General features: G+C 36.7%; 2 protein-coding genes across 2 annotated transcripts in view; both read right to left on the bottom strand.

Moving 5' to 3' along the window:
- Positions 1-1,120, bottom strand: part of LOC144446019 (uncharacterized) — a 25,083-nt gene extending 23,963 nt beyond the window's left edge. Inside the window, exon 1 of the mRNA XM_078135685.1 lies at positions 126-1,120. Within this exon, the coding sequence (XP_077991811.1) occupies positions 164-1,000 (837 nt within the window). The 5' untranslated portion in view covers positions 1,001-1,120 and the 3' untranslated portion in view covers positions 126-163. The remainder of the gene's footprint in view (positions 1-125) is intronic.
- A 4,881-nt stretch (positions 1,121-6,001) lies between these two features.
- Positions 6,002-11,909, bottom strand: LOC144445948 (large ribosomal subunit protein uL13m-like). The gene is made up of 7 exons (XM_078135603.1): positions 11,822-11,909; positions 10,503-10,626; positions 9,841-9,934; positions 8,904-8,964; positions 7,946-8,032; positions 6,738-6,859; positions 6,002-6,293 (listed from the first exon to the last, which is right to left on the bottom strand). The coding sequence occupies exons 1-7, from the start codon at positions 11,840-11,842 to the stop codon at positions 6,269-6,271; spliced, it is 534 nt and encodes a 177-aa protein (XP_077991729.1). The 5' UTR covers positions 11,843-11,909; the 3' UTR covers positions 6,002-6,268.
- Positions 11,910-13,912: the final 2,003 nt, after the last annotated feature.

The following is a 13,912-nucleotide window of genomic DNA, read 5'->3' as shown; positions in this document are numbered from 1 at the left end:
CCTATACGGTACACTTTGTATTACGTGTGCATGTATACTGTGTTAAATAGAACACGTGTAAATTAAATTGTCATGGGCTGGATGTAATCATACACTGTACAGTGAAATAATTCTTATCCCCTTACCTAATCCCAGAATTGTAAATCCAACCCCTCTGGAAATTCTAAAATGTTGCATTCGTCAGAGGTAATGATTCCCCGGACGCGCCATCGTCATCTTCGTCCTCATCTTGCCACGAATCCATCTCATCGTTGAGTTGGAAGTAATTAGCGATGTCATCGGCTCCTCTCCGTGCTACCTCGATTGGTGGATGCTCTAATGGGTTTCCCTCCAGATTAGAGGAAGAAAACGACTCAGCCCAGTCTAACTGAGCTAAGTAGCCAAAGTTCCTCGGCAAACTATGCAGCTTGTTCTTACCAAGCCAAAGACTTCGTAGCCGTGTACATTTACAAAGACCATCAGGTAGTCTTTCCAAACTGTTGTACACTAGGTTCAGAGAAACTAGTTGAGTCAGGAAACCAATTTCTTCGGGAATGGAGACAATTTTGTTATCACTTAAGTCCAGGAACTCGATATTTTCTAGGTTACACACTTCCAATGGAATGGTATCGAAATAGTTATTTGCCATATGTAGGCTTTTCAGATTCTGTAGCTGGGTGAATTCATTTGGAAGCGTTGTTAGGAGGTTGTTGCTGAGTGCGAGTCTTTCTAGTTTCCTCAGATAACACACCTCTGTCGGTATCTCAGTTAGTTCGTTCGTATCCAGACACAGTACACGTAGGTTCACCAATCTACTTATTTGTGGAGGAACTTCCAAAAGCCGAAAGTTTAAACACGACTCCCGTTCCGGACTCAAGTCCAACACTTCAAGTTCCGTAAACGTAAAAATTGCCATCGGCATCTCCGTTAATTCACGTCCGCGTAATTTCATCCGCTTCCCTTTATGTAAAGGGTCATAATCGATCCTCAACTTAAGCTTACTCCTGCCTACAGACATCATCTTCGTCTTCCAGTGGACTTACACCCTCAATAGTTTTATGTAAACGACAGGAGATTCACGACTAGAGTATTATTCGGAGGCTGCACTTCTGACCACGAAAGAACGTTGAGTTATAGCACGTTTGGTTGACAGCACCGTACGGCGTACTAGAAATACCTTTTATTGTGTGACGTATGCCAGCCTAAGTAAAGAGTGCAATGATGCCAGTATGTATATTTGCATTTGTATGATGTCGTAGGTAGGGGCAACAGGTTGACTAGCTAGAAGCATTCTCTTCAACCGTTAACCCTAACACTTAATACCTTATCATGTCACCAAGGTTTCTTACTGCTCATTAAAAAAAAAAAACCTATACCTTATAACGGGTTGAGTAGAGAGGAAATTTGCCATTTAATGTATCGACGTACAATAATAGTGCGCTCGTTCAGATTAGAACAAGGCCATGTGCTGTATTGTAAAGAAAATCGCGTAGAGCGTAAGAACATATAGTGCATTTAATTTTAATGGTCGGGTTTTTTTTGATCGTTATGAAATGATCGAACAAAGTGAAGTCATATTAGTATATATATTTGGTGCTCCAAAATATACCAGATCTGCAACCCCCACAATTTAGTAATGGATCGTGCCATGTTTTCACCAATGTCTGCTTGTACAATTAGTTGTAATTCAAACGGGTTTAACACGAAACATTCAGGCATAAGCAACATACTTGTTGGCTTTGCACAATCATGTGTGTTTACTGTTTCTTCGGATTACGTGGTCAATGATTGGTGTTGATTTTTTTTAGCTTTCCGTGAAGACAGTCATTTTCTCGACTCGCGACAACCACTGTCCAGTCGTGATACTAAGGTTATGAGTTGGTTATTATCACACAAGGGCCTCTCCCAGTGTTTGAACAGTCCGCTATTTATGGAAGCGTCAACACTAAGGTCTTTATCTTGATGTGTTTGTTAAGGTACTAACGGTGATCAGCTTCATATTCCAACTCAGACCACATCATCTCTGGCAAACATGGCGGATGGTATAATGTAAACTATCGAGGTTGCCATAGCAACCGTGTCATGGTTACAACAGGAACAAGTAGAGTTGGCATATCTAACCACATTAATTTCCTTGGATGTCAAATCCCGATGTGTAATTTATATCCAGTCGCCTTGTTAATATAACGGCAAATGACAAGTAACAACTGCAGGACTTAACAAACAATTTAACTTGAAATGTTTACCAAATACATAATGGGGTACGTGCCATTATATTTACATAAAGAATGTCACTTTTTCTGCTCGTTAATACCAAGTCAGCGAAACCCCCTCCCTTCCTTACTAATACATTTGTATATACAACCTTCTGCACTCCTCTCCGTCCACAAAATCTTCTGCCGTAATTTTCTGTCTTCTTTTTATTTCTCCCTCCAATTCTGACAAAATCATTTATACCGCTACTCCATGTTTCTGTCTGTCTCAAGTCTCTGTGATCAGTCTGTCTGTCGGTCTGTCGGTCTGTCTGTCTCCATGTCTCTATGTTTTCTGGCGAATCTAATAAACTTTAACATTTGAAAAGAGTTATCTTAAAACTAAAGTAAAATTTAAAAAATATATGTACTTCTCTGCAAGAACGATCCTCCTTTTAGTAAAAATAAGCTAGGTTAATATAGTTCCAAAGAATAATCCATTCTCAAAAGGTTTAATCATGACAAGAGACTCACACTGGATGAAAATACCACAACATAAAATACTAAATACGTCATTTGTAAGCTTTAAATCCAGATAAAATAAGGTCAAGACAGTTTCACAAAAATGATTTTCATTTTTATATACAAAGTGCAAAATTAATGACTAAAGTTCACATTTTTGTTCAGCAATTCTTTCTCCTCTGTAGGCCCCCTTTCTCAATCAATCAATAATCTCACACGGTTAAATAAGATCTTTAGGTCCCCTTTATCAATCAATAATCACACACCACGGTTAAATAAGAGAAAATAGCAATTAAGAAATCGAATCAAAAACGTGTCTGAGGCTAAATTCACACTGTGACCTTTATATTGCAATCAAATGAAGTAATTACAACATATGGGTTACATACGGGTTGTAATTACCACACTGTGACACTTTATTTCTGTCCACTTAACAACTGTACTAGCTTTAACTGGGGTATTATTTTTACAACCAAAAATATATTCATTGAATTTTTATTGCTGTCATTCTCAACAAACCTGTCACTCAGTCTACCATTTATTGTAGTTACTGTTCTTTTTATTTAGTACTTTAGAGCAAGTGTGTATGTGTAGGGCAGATGTCGTTTGCTTGCTCATGACTGGCGCTGCAGTTGTCTTCACTGAAGTAAAGGAGAGTGTGTTTTCCCTCGGATCTGCAGAATGCACGGGCTGGACAAACACACACAAAAAGACAAACGGTTGGCCTAAGAATAACAATTAGCCACATACTGTGCGAACACGTCTTACATTGGTTATCCAGTATAAGATGTAAGGCAGGTGAATATTCTAAACTGATATGAAGCCATCGATACATTTGAATCCTCATGAATATATATGAATGTAATTCACCTAAATTAATTCTAAGTAACCGCAAAACCTACATTATGTGATTTTACATTGTAATAGAGAAAAAAATTACCTAGAACTTTATTACATTTCGATTTTCATTATTCAGTTTGGTTATACAGTTTCCTGTTATATGCTAATTTAATACATAATTATTTCACTTTTAACAGCGTGTTTGACTGTTCATATTATCGACCGTGTACAACTTGTTTTTTTTCCTCTGTGTGTGTGTGTGTGTGTGTGTGTGTGTGTGTGTGTGTGTGTGTGTGTGTGTGTGTGTGTTTGCTGTTATTTTCTTTCCTCATTTATTTACCGTTGCAATTTTTAACTTCAGTCTGTACAATGCGCTAAGACGCACGTGTGGCGAGGTTTTACATTTTACAGTAAATAAATAATAATAAATATTGAATACAAACTCTTTTTAATATTGTAATGAATTATAAAATAACAGCGTTCTTTGCTGCAGATGCATGATTTTAATAGTGTCGTTTTAATGGAGGGACATATTCTGTTTCAATGGAGGGACATATTCTAAGTTTAACCTCTATCTTGAGGGTAATTTTTGCTGTGTTCTAACATCTCTCTATCTATAGTCACTCTGGTTTGGTAGTAACGCTATATCAGAATGGTTTATTCGAGGTTGTCTCTAATTATATAAATCTCAAGTTGTGTAGCTTCAAACACACAAACAAATTATACTTTGCTTACTTCGTACATTTTGTTAAAACGCCGGAAGGGACCTGTGTTAATTCTTTAGTAATGAAACATCAAACATTTTTCCACGTGAAATGCAATAACCAATAACAACTTATGAATTCAAAGGTTTTGGAGTTTGATGTTTCAAGTCATGACAACATTTCAGTCTCTATTGAACTCTTAAAGAATAGAATTCTTTGTATCGTGGGTACAACCACCATTATTGTGTTGTGTGTGTGTTTCTTTTTTGAATATTACCCATTGTACAATTAATTACAATATAGCAACACACCCTTCTGAGGAGTCTCACGAATGAGATTCTATTATACCGGGACTATAATGGAAATTCTGAGATCAGACTTCTGAGATTAAACCTTCACTTACTCTGATAATGTACCCACTTTTTTTATTTAGATTTTCAGTGACTAACTTTATCATGTACCTAGATGATAAGAACATTCAAATCATTAATCACACGTAATTACTGCTAAATGTAAATGTATTTAATTGTATTTATCTGTATGTTGTAACCTGTATTCCTGGCAATGCAAAGGAAATTTCATGACGAATGACGAATAAAATAATAATAATAATAAAATTATTATTATTATTATTATTATTATTATTATTATTATTATCATTATTAAATAGTGGCTGGTATTAGACACTGTAAAACCGTAAAACCACCGTCTAGCTTACCTTGTTAAAGATCTCATGTAAAGTGATGTCAAGACATCTTTACAATTCAGAGTAATTTTTCCATTCTCTCAGCAAGAAAAAAAAAGTTGGCCTAATTGTGAAACTTTTCACAATGATTCAAGAACTGACAAGATATTCTCTGGAAAATGTATCGAGGTTGCCAAACAGTAGGTGAAAAATCATGAATTTAGGGAGTAATATGTAGTAGCCTGGTTTCTCGATAACCTAAAAGTGTGACACTGCGATCTAAATCTATCCTAACACTGAAAAGCTTGGCATGCGTGTTTATCAAGCAAGTATGCTGGGGATTTGAAAACGTTGAGCAACCAGGAGATACTGTCGACTTTATACCATATCACATAATCATCAGGACCATGAGACTAAGGAATTCTTTAATACGTGAGAACGAACGTTCCGACAGAGACTACATGTTGGACATGCCATTACAATGGCGCTCTCTACAGCATCTCGAAAAATGTAATGTACTTTCATTTGTATTGTCCTCACTACCGCGATGAGGGCGCCCTACTCTTTCGGAAAGGCTGAATTTTAAACTGTTATTGAATCTTGACAACTGGTATGCCATACTTACAGTTTTTGTGTGTGCAAGAAACTTGGGGTATGGGATGATCAGATGACAGCTACCCCATGGGGAAAGCATGTACACCCCCCCCCGACACACACACACACACACACATACACAATGTATCGCCACACACACATAGAAATGCATGCAGACACAGACACATTATATATATTGTATTGTATTGTATTGCAAAGATCACTTCACCTTAGAACTTAGAAGCTCCTTTCCAATTCTATCCCCCACATCACATAGACCTCTCTATCACTAAATATGCCCATATCTAAATGAACTGTTCATACCTTTGTGACAGAACACAATAGTGTTCATGGATTTGATAATGCTACCTACTGACTGACTGACACACACACACATACACACACACACACACACACACTGACTGACTGACACACAGACAGACAGAGACTGACCGACCAACTAACTGCCTATCTGCCCGCCCACCTTGACTGACCACCCGACTAACCCTTCTATGACTATCTTTTATGAAATGTACAAAATAAAATGTGTTGATATTGAAGAGAAAAACTGGAATGACAAATAAAAATCCCTCTCTAAAAGGTTGACTAAATCACTATTGTAAACAGTTATAGGGTAACAAGTCAACAAAGTATAAATGAAAAGTTGGTTCATGTTTTCATGTTTGAGAATCTCAACTCATGTTGTTGATATAAATATATAACATTAGTGTTGTCACAAAAGACATCATCTTCTACCTTAAGTCACGGTCTTCAACTCTGAAAGTGATAAAATAAATGAAGTTAGGGTTTTAATGTACACATGCACACTGATATATATACATAATAGTATAATACTTTCCTGTACACAATGTATACCGTATATATAGTCATTTAATGGTATTTGATATATGTCTCGTCAAGTTTGTTTACACTTCATTCACATTATAGGGACCAGAGTTGTCTCTAGTCCGACTTGATGATTTAAAGTCATCAAACTGAAAATTGATAAGTTGGTTTTTGGTAGTGCATTCAGATTGGTTTTGTCAAATGTGTTACCCATCGTAGAGCTATGACTTTTAAATCATGATGGGTAATGTATTCACACATATAAATTTAAGCTGGCTGAAAACAGCATCCCAATTTACACCACTCTCTCTGGCCAGACTATTCACATCGTTTTACCATACATGGTAGATATCTTATCATGAATGGATTACTTACGGTTGCCAAAGTTTAGGAAAATCTTCAATTTCTTCTTTTGTGTACTGATCTAATCCTTTTGGTATATCTCTTGGTGGAATTAACTGTTCAACAATATTTGCTTTCATGTCCTCTGGGATACTCTGTAGAAGTGAAAGGTCAAAGGTCAAAATTTGCTTTAATGTCCTCTGGGATACGAGTGTGAAGCTAACATCATATTTATATTCATCTTCACTTTCAAAAGTTGACCTCTACGCTCAATGTCAATATGATGATAGCTTCACACGTTCATCATCAGATTCGAAGTCTTCTGAATGGGTACGAACGTGTGTTCGGCAAATCACATAAATCCTTCATTGGCATGTTGAAATCATGTGATTGTAGTTACTTTTCAGTTGATTTGTGTGGATTTGCATGCTCTCTTTTTATTTTTGGCAGAGTATCCAATTTGCACCATGAATTATTGTTTTACAGGAGTTTGTTTGTTCTTGTGAATAGTGTAAACATGTTCATAAATATGTCTCCTAAATTCTCTTTTGGTTTCCCCAATGTATTGTTTAAGACACTTCTGACAGGTGATGATGTAAATGAGATTGCAAGTGGTACATATCATGTGACCTGTGATATTGTGAGTGTTGTTGGTGGGTGTGCTGGTTACTGTCTTACATTCGATGATAAATTTGCATTTGTTACATTGACCACAGCGTTTAGTGGTGCCAGGATTATCATAGATGGTTTTTCCCTATTTTTGTCTACTCTTCCTTTCATCCATGGCACCTTCCTTTCCCTTTCTTTCTCAGTTTCCTCCGGCTATTGACACTCTCTCTCTTTCAAGATAGGTGGCCCTACCACCGGTCTTTTCAAACTTACCTCAGGGAGTCCTTCTCATTTTGTAACTTTCGATTTTGTCCATTTTTTATCTATTACTTTTTTTCCCCTGAAGAAGGCAATTTGTGTATTGCCGAAACATTGGGACTAATAAAGATCACCTGAAGATTGCAGTAACCGGTCAAGTAACCATTTTCCATTATTTTCACCTCACAATTTGTCAACATTTTGATGTACTCCTGCTCACTTCTAATGACTTCAATTGTCGTAGTTGGACTGAGTTTATTTCTTGGAACAAGACATATTTCACAAGACAAAAATAATCACAGTATCGCATACAATGTTTATGGAAATGGTGTGTTATATCCTACACTGCTGTTTTCCCCATCAAAGTGACTTACCTCTCCTGGAATTAGATGTAACCTTTCCATCATGGTCCTTCTTAAAAGACTCTTGGGTAACATTCCATAAATAGCTTTATGTACAATCTGTATGGTGTAAGAACAAAATACATTTATTATGATATGACACATTTGGTGTGTATGTGTCTGTGTGTGCATGTGTGTGTGCACCTGTCTGACTGTGTGTGTGTGTGTCTGTGTGTGTGTGTGTGTGTGTGTGTGTGTGTGTGTGTGTCTGTGTGCGTGATATCCACTGAAAAAAATATCATCTCATCTGTGAATTTCATCTTCAATTAATAAATCAGAAATGTGACATAAAATCCTGTTCACCACAATGCTCTAAATACACTTAGTTTCCAAAGTATTACATAGGTGCAGACTGAGATGTATATCAAAAGGGTCTACTTCCTTCATGTCCAAAGATATACCAGTATGTTTTGTTGATGTTGAATTATGTTATGTTTGGCCCTTTTCACATTCTCTAACCTTTCATATGATGTAAAATTCAGCTGTGACCAAGTTTACACATGGATATTCTACATTAGGTAGAATGTTTTGTCATGTACACGTAGGACAATGTATGCTATGAAAATGATGTGTGCTCACACATATGGCGGGCGTGCATTCTCACATGCTGCACCCTATCTATGGAATACACTGCCACTGGAAATACGACAAAAGCCAACAGCTAACGCCTTCAAAAAAGACCTAAAGACATATCTGTTCTCCAGAGCATTCTAACTGTACAGTGCCTCTGAACTCTACATCGTAGTGGATACTGGCACTTTATAAATTCACTGATTGATTGATTGATTGATTGATTGATTGACAAAGGGAAAGTACAGGACAGTTTCATAAGGGTTTGAAGATATATTTGCATTAATACAAACATGACACACAGCTACCTCCTAGCCAAGTAGAGTCTTTTGTGTCCATGTAATTGGGGTTATAGACTAACCTTTGTAGGATCACGTAGATGTATATCTCTAGCTGTGGCTGCACTGAATCCTTTAGGATACCTGTATCAAATACAATAAAATTATTTTGGTTAGTTTCCAGAAGATCAAGTTCGGTTTTCTACAGTTAAAGTTTTTATTCAGTATCACTGTCAGTAGCAGTGTTATCATGTTGAAGCAACCAATTACCGGTACATGAACAACAGAAGAGGGAGGGCAGTGTCAGGTCATAACGGTGGCAGTGTCTAGTTACACTGGAAGGAGGGCAGTATCTAGTTACACTGGAAGGATGGCAGTGTCTATTTACACTGGAAGGATGGCAGTGTCTAGTTACACTGGAAGGATGGCAGTGTCTATTTACACTGGAAGGATGGCAGTGTCTAGTTACACTGGAAGGAGGGCAGTATCTAGTTACACTGGAAGGATGGCAGTGTCTATTTACACTGGAAGGATGGCAGTGTCTAGTTACACTGGAAGGATGGCAGTGTCTAGTTACACTGGAAGGATGGCAGTGTCTAGTTACACTGGAAGGAGGGCAAAGTCTAGTTACACTGGAAGGAGACACTGGCTGTAACTGAAACATTTTTTGAAACTGCTTTTGTTATAATGACTTACTCGTAATATCGTACACCCTGAACAGTATTATATCACCTGTGGGTAAATGTATTTGTGCAGCTGTACATATAACATGGTCCAATAAATCCCAAAAAAACAGTTCCCCTAATAATGCTATCTCCATGTCAATCTGTTGCTGTACTATTTAATAAGGATACCATCGACCCCTAAGTAACATTGACAATGTCAATAGTTGAGTCCAGGATAAGCTGAAGTAAAGCAAATTCCGAGTATGCCACACTTGCACTCAAACATCATGTGGTTATGTCATATACTTTGTCAAACAGTTCAACAACTACTGTAATGTATATACATAAATCTTACCCAGTATGATGATAGTACATTTTTCTGTCCCATTTTTCTCCTGAGAATGCGATTTTTCTTGTATTTATTATAACAACATGGTCTCCTACATCACCTAATTAACATAAAATACATATAAAATTTAGTTCTGGAGAATATAGTGTTCACAATTCCAAGAATCAATAGGATATTACATACATTGTAGTTACTTTGAAATGGTGAATTGGAAAGAAATGTGACGCTTGGATCCGTCTACTAGTACTATGGAATGAATTGAATTAATACCACTTGGCACAGCATGTTGCAACAGCAGAGAACTTGTATTACATTTCATGGTTTGATAAGAATAGATTTACTATGTAAGGCCTCTTTATGTGTACATCATGAAATGCCAGGGGAACTTCATATACTTGTTTGTGAACATGAACTATTATGTAAAGAGTCCATGATACACACCTGTTCTTATCAAATGATGGAATGTGATACTTGTCTTTCTACTTCCAACATGCATTGTCACGTGTTACTGATCAAATTCAGTTGTTTACTTTCCCTGTTTGTAATTACTTCCATTCGTAAATGTTTCAATGTTGGCAGTTGTAACAGTTACTGATCAGAATGTGTAATCATTCTGAGACGGTGATTGATGGATGTGGCATTCAGACATCATCAAAATATATACTTACTCAGAGGATGATAGATCGGTTTATGTTTTCCTTGTAATATTGGTGAAACCATGGAAGCTATTCTACCTGGAGGTTGCTGCCTTGCATCTAGTAGATACCAGACACGGGCAAATGTACCCCATTGCTGAAATAGAAATAACATTATTAACATTTATTCATCTGGGAACTATTATTACTTTTCTTCAGTTTTAAAATGAATGTGAAATACCAATTATAAAATGATCTTTATTTTTACAGTAACCACCTAAAGTAACAGTAGTGCCACATGATGGTCAACTTCATAGATTTAGATAGATACTAAAATATCATTCTCATTTCTTGGTTTTTTACCCACCCAACTGGTATAGTATGATTTGATATCAGACTATGTATTATTTGTCAGAAGCTCAAGCAATATCATTATTATATATGCACCTGTGATTATTTGTATCGGGTGTGCGTGTATACTAGTGGTATTTACACTGCAGTGCAATACTGAAAACATTATTGCATTTATGCATGCAAATGTTAATGATATGCCAACAACAGCATGATGCGACTGTTCTGTGTTCATGCATGGAAGTTTATACTTCCATGGTTCATGTAAACGAAGGCCACACAAATTCACAATGTAATTTTTAGTGAAATTTGCTGTTTTGGATACACATCGTCAAATTTTAACTCTTGATTGCAATGGTTTCTGTGGCACTTTCGAGGGCGGGACGAAGAGAACACTGCAAGCACTAGCTGCAATAATTGTAGCGTTTGCTGTGATTTGGAGGGTTTTTTATCTGTTTTTTGTGCCTTTCTTTCGTTCTGATGTTTATCCGAATCAAACGCTACAAATTCATGTAAACATGATCGCAAATAGACGAGATCACGTTGAAAACGTGAGCGAGATGTCAGCGTACTGCCCGTTTTCAAACTGCTGCATGCCTTGCTACATTTGCCGATTTTGATGGAATTGGGATACCTATGAACACTTTTTGGGTCTTGAAGGCTCCGTAATTAATGTTGGCGTTAGGAAATGTCCGATATATTGCCAGGTAAGGCGTAATTTAACAGTAAAGTCTGCCCAACTTTATGATTCAGATCTGAATCGCTTCCGTCTATAGTATTTGAGTTTACGTTACAGGAATTGTAGGTTTGATTCGAGTTAAACATCGGAACGAAAAAAGGCACAAAAACAGACGAAAACATATGACTGAGTACACCAAACTTGCACTCGCGCGTCACGGGGTTTCTGTCATATTTGAGAGTTGTTACACATTTACCACCTGAAGTCTTTCCAGTCGAAAGACTATCACTAAACATATACTATACAACGTATTTCATCCTACCTGTGCAGCTCTACTAGCCATTATTTTGTAAATAACAATTCAACCAAATTACTGTCGTGTGCTATCCATGTGAGCCGCCATATTGCATTAAACCCACAATGCATCACGACAGACTCGATAGCGCAGCGCGCTGTGTTCAAGTTTTCATGTTTCATCAGCAAATCATTTGCGTAAACTAAAATACACTAATATCAAAATAGTTTTCCCTCAGAAACTTCAGCACATTAAATGTGAAAATTGTTACCAAAATTTAGGATCATAAATTTAGAAATAGCTAGGGATGAGAAGGCAAAGCAAAGATCAGCACGTTCCATTCTTTTGCAAAAGATGTAGGTTTAGTGCAGTGATACGTTTCATTTCATGTTAGATTAGTTAATGAATGTGGAATAAATTATAATAAAATAGATAATCATTTTTTCGTTTGAAATATAACAAATCATCTCGGCCTAGGCAAAATTTGTTCATAATTTCCAAATTCAATTCAGAGAATTTGTTGTAATGTTAATATTTTAACAGTAAAATTAATGTGTTACTGTTAGTATTCATCTTGTGGTTGGGTTTTTATCATACTATGCATATCATACCATGAAGGTATAGTAGTTGTGTAATAAAGTTACCAGAGTTACTAAAAAGTATAATCAATATTGTCGATCAAAGTACGTGCATAGGAAACTAAGTAAAAATAAGTTGTAATTAATAAATTCTTGGCGTCGCTGCTTGGAACAAGATAAGCTTACCAATACGTGTAATTCTAAGAAAAAAATTTAAAATGCAAGATCCTCATCGAATGACTGACCGGTGAGGGCGCCATTGTCGTGTCGCAGCATCATTCTTCATGTTACTTACCTGTGTGGGACACTAAACTGATCTACATCATCTTTCAGCGTATCCTTGTATTCATCAATGTTTGTATTGATGTTAGTCCTATTTGATTGTTGAAAGTAACCAACACTTTATAAATCCTTGCAATGTGACGTCACGGTGTAGCATCTTTTCACTGAATCCGATGATGAGGTAATCTTTTTACGTAAATTGTGTACATGCAAACTTAAGACCACTATATGGCCTAAAATAATTGTGAGGTTCCGGTTACCCGACCCCACCGAGTTTTTCACTGCCCACCCTAAACTTTTTTTATGTATATGAGAACAAGATAATAGAATCGCGAAAACTGTGAAGTATCGAGAGAAAAAGTGATGAGGAAACTGACATCAAAGACATATAAAATTATTCTTCCAATCTGTAATGGCTGTACATCTGATGAGAAGAAACCAGTAACACAGAAACATTATGGAAAACAGCGGAAAACATAACTACCTGAACTAGACACTCACAAATAAAAAAAAATCTACCTACCACACCTATTCTATGAATTGAACGTAATCGGAACCACACATTTCTTTTAGGCCTTTGCCTACGACTAGGTGTATAAAACATAGTCCACATCTATAGTGTACATGTGAGACCGTAATTGCGACATTATATTATATAATCGTATTTTTTAAACAATCCACGTTTTATAAATAAAATGGTATTTAGTAACAGTCTAATTAATTGTTGAGAAGTTTATCAAGGGCTATTAGATAAAAACACATTTTATTGGTCCTAGTTCAAGAATCAGCCATGATGTCAAAAGTTTTCAAGGTGTACTGTACACGACTTTGATTAAGCAACACGTGGAACGTGTTGGCAATCACGTAATCCAATAGTAGAGTAAATATAGTAATCTTTTCAAGCAATTAATTATCAAGGACACGATGCTCAAAGTCTTATTATCACCAAGTTGCCGCTAGTCACGTCCTAGTTATCGTGACCTGCAGCCGACGCGTCGCTCATCTCCGAGTCCATGAAGCTAATATTTAGCGGCAGTGAGATTACGACAAACTCTAAATTAGGTGAATTTTGTCAGGGATTATACAAAATAGACATGTACATCCGTTAGTTACTTACAAGAGTAAATGTAATGTTCTTATTAAGTTTTCTCCGTCCACCTGTCAGACGGAAGACAATGTAGCGCCACCAACGTCAAAATAAGGCGAGTCCGACATGTACCGGGTATGCGGTGACGTTGTTTTGTGACGATAACCACGC

The sequence above is a fragment of the Glandiceps talaboti genome, chromosome 14 (genome assembly GCF_964340395.1).
Source record: "Glandiceps talaboti chromosome 14, keGlaTala1.1, whole genome shotgun sequence".
Taxonomy (NCBI): domain Eukaryota; kingdom Metazoa; phylum Hemichordata; class Enteropneusta; family Spengelidae; genus Glandiceps; species Glandiceps talaboti.
The sequence above is the reverse complement of the archived record's forward strand: the minus strand, read 5'-3'. Positions and strand labels throughout refer to the sequence as shown.

Bases quoted from the DNA above. Each gene is read 5' to 3' on its own strand.
- LOC144445948 (XM_078135603.1), bottom strand. From the start codon at position 11,842: ATGGCTAGTAGAGCTGCACAG. The intron at 8,033-8,903 runs GTTAGTCTATAA...TACACCATACAG, and splicing joins ATCTACGTGATCCTACAAAG to ATTGTACATAAAGCTATTTA. The intron at 6,860-7,945 runs GTAAGTCACTTT...TCACTTCTACAG, and splicing joins TACATCTAATTCCAGGAGAG to AGTATCCCAGAGGACATGAA.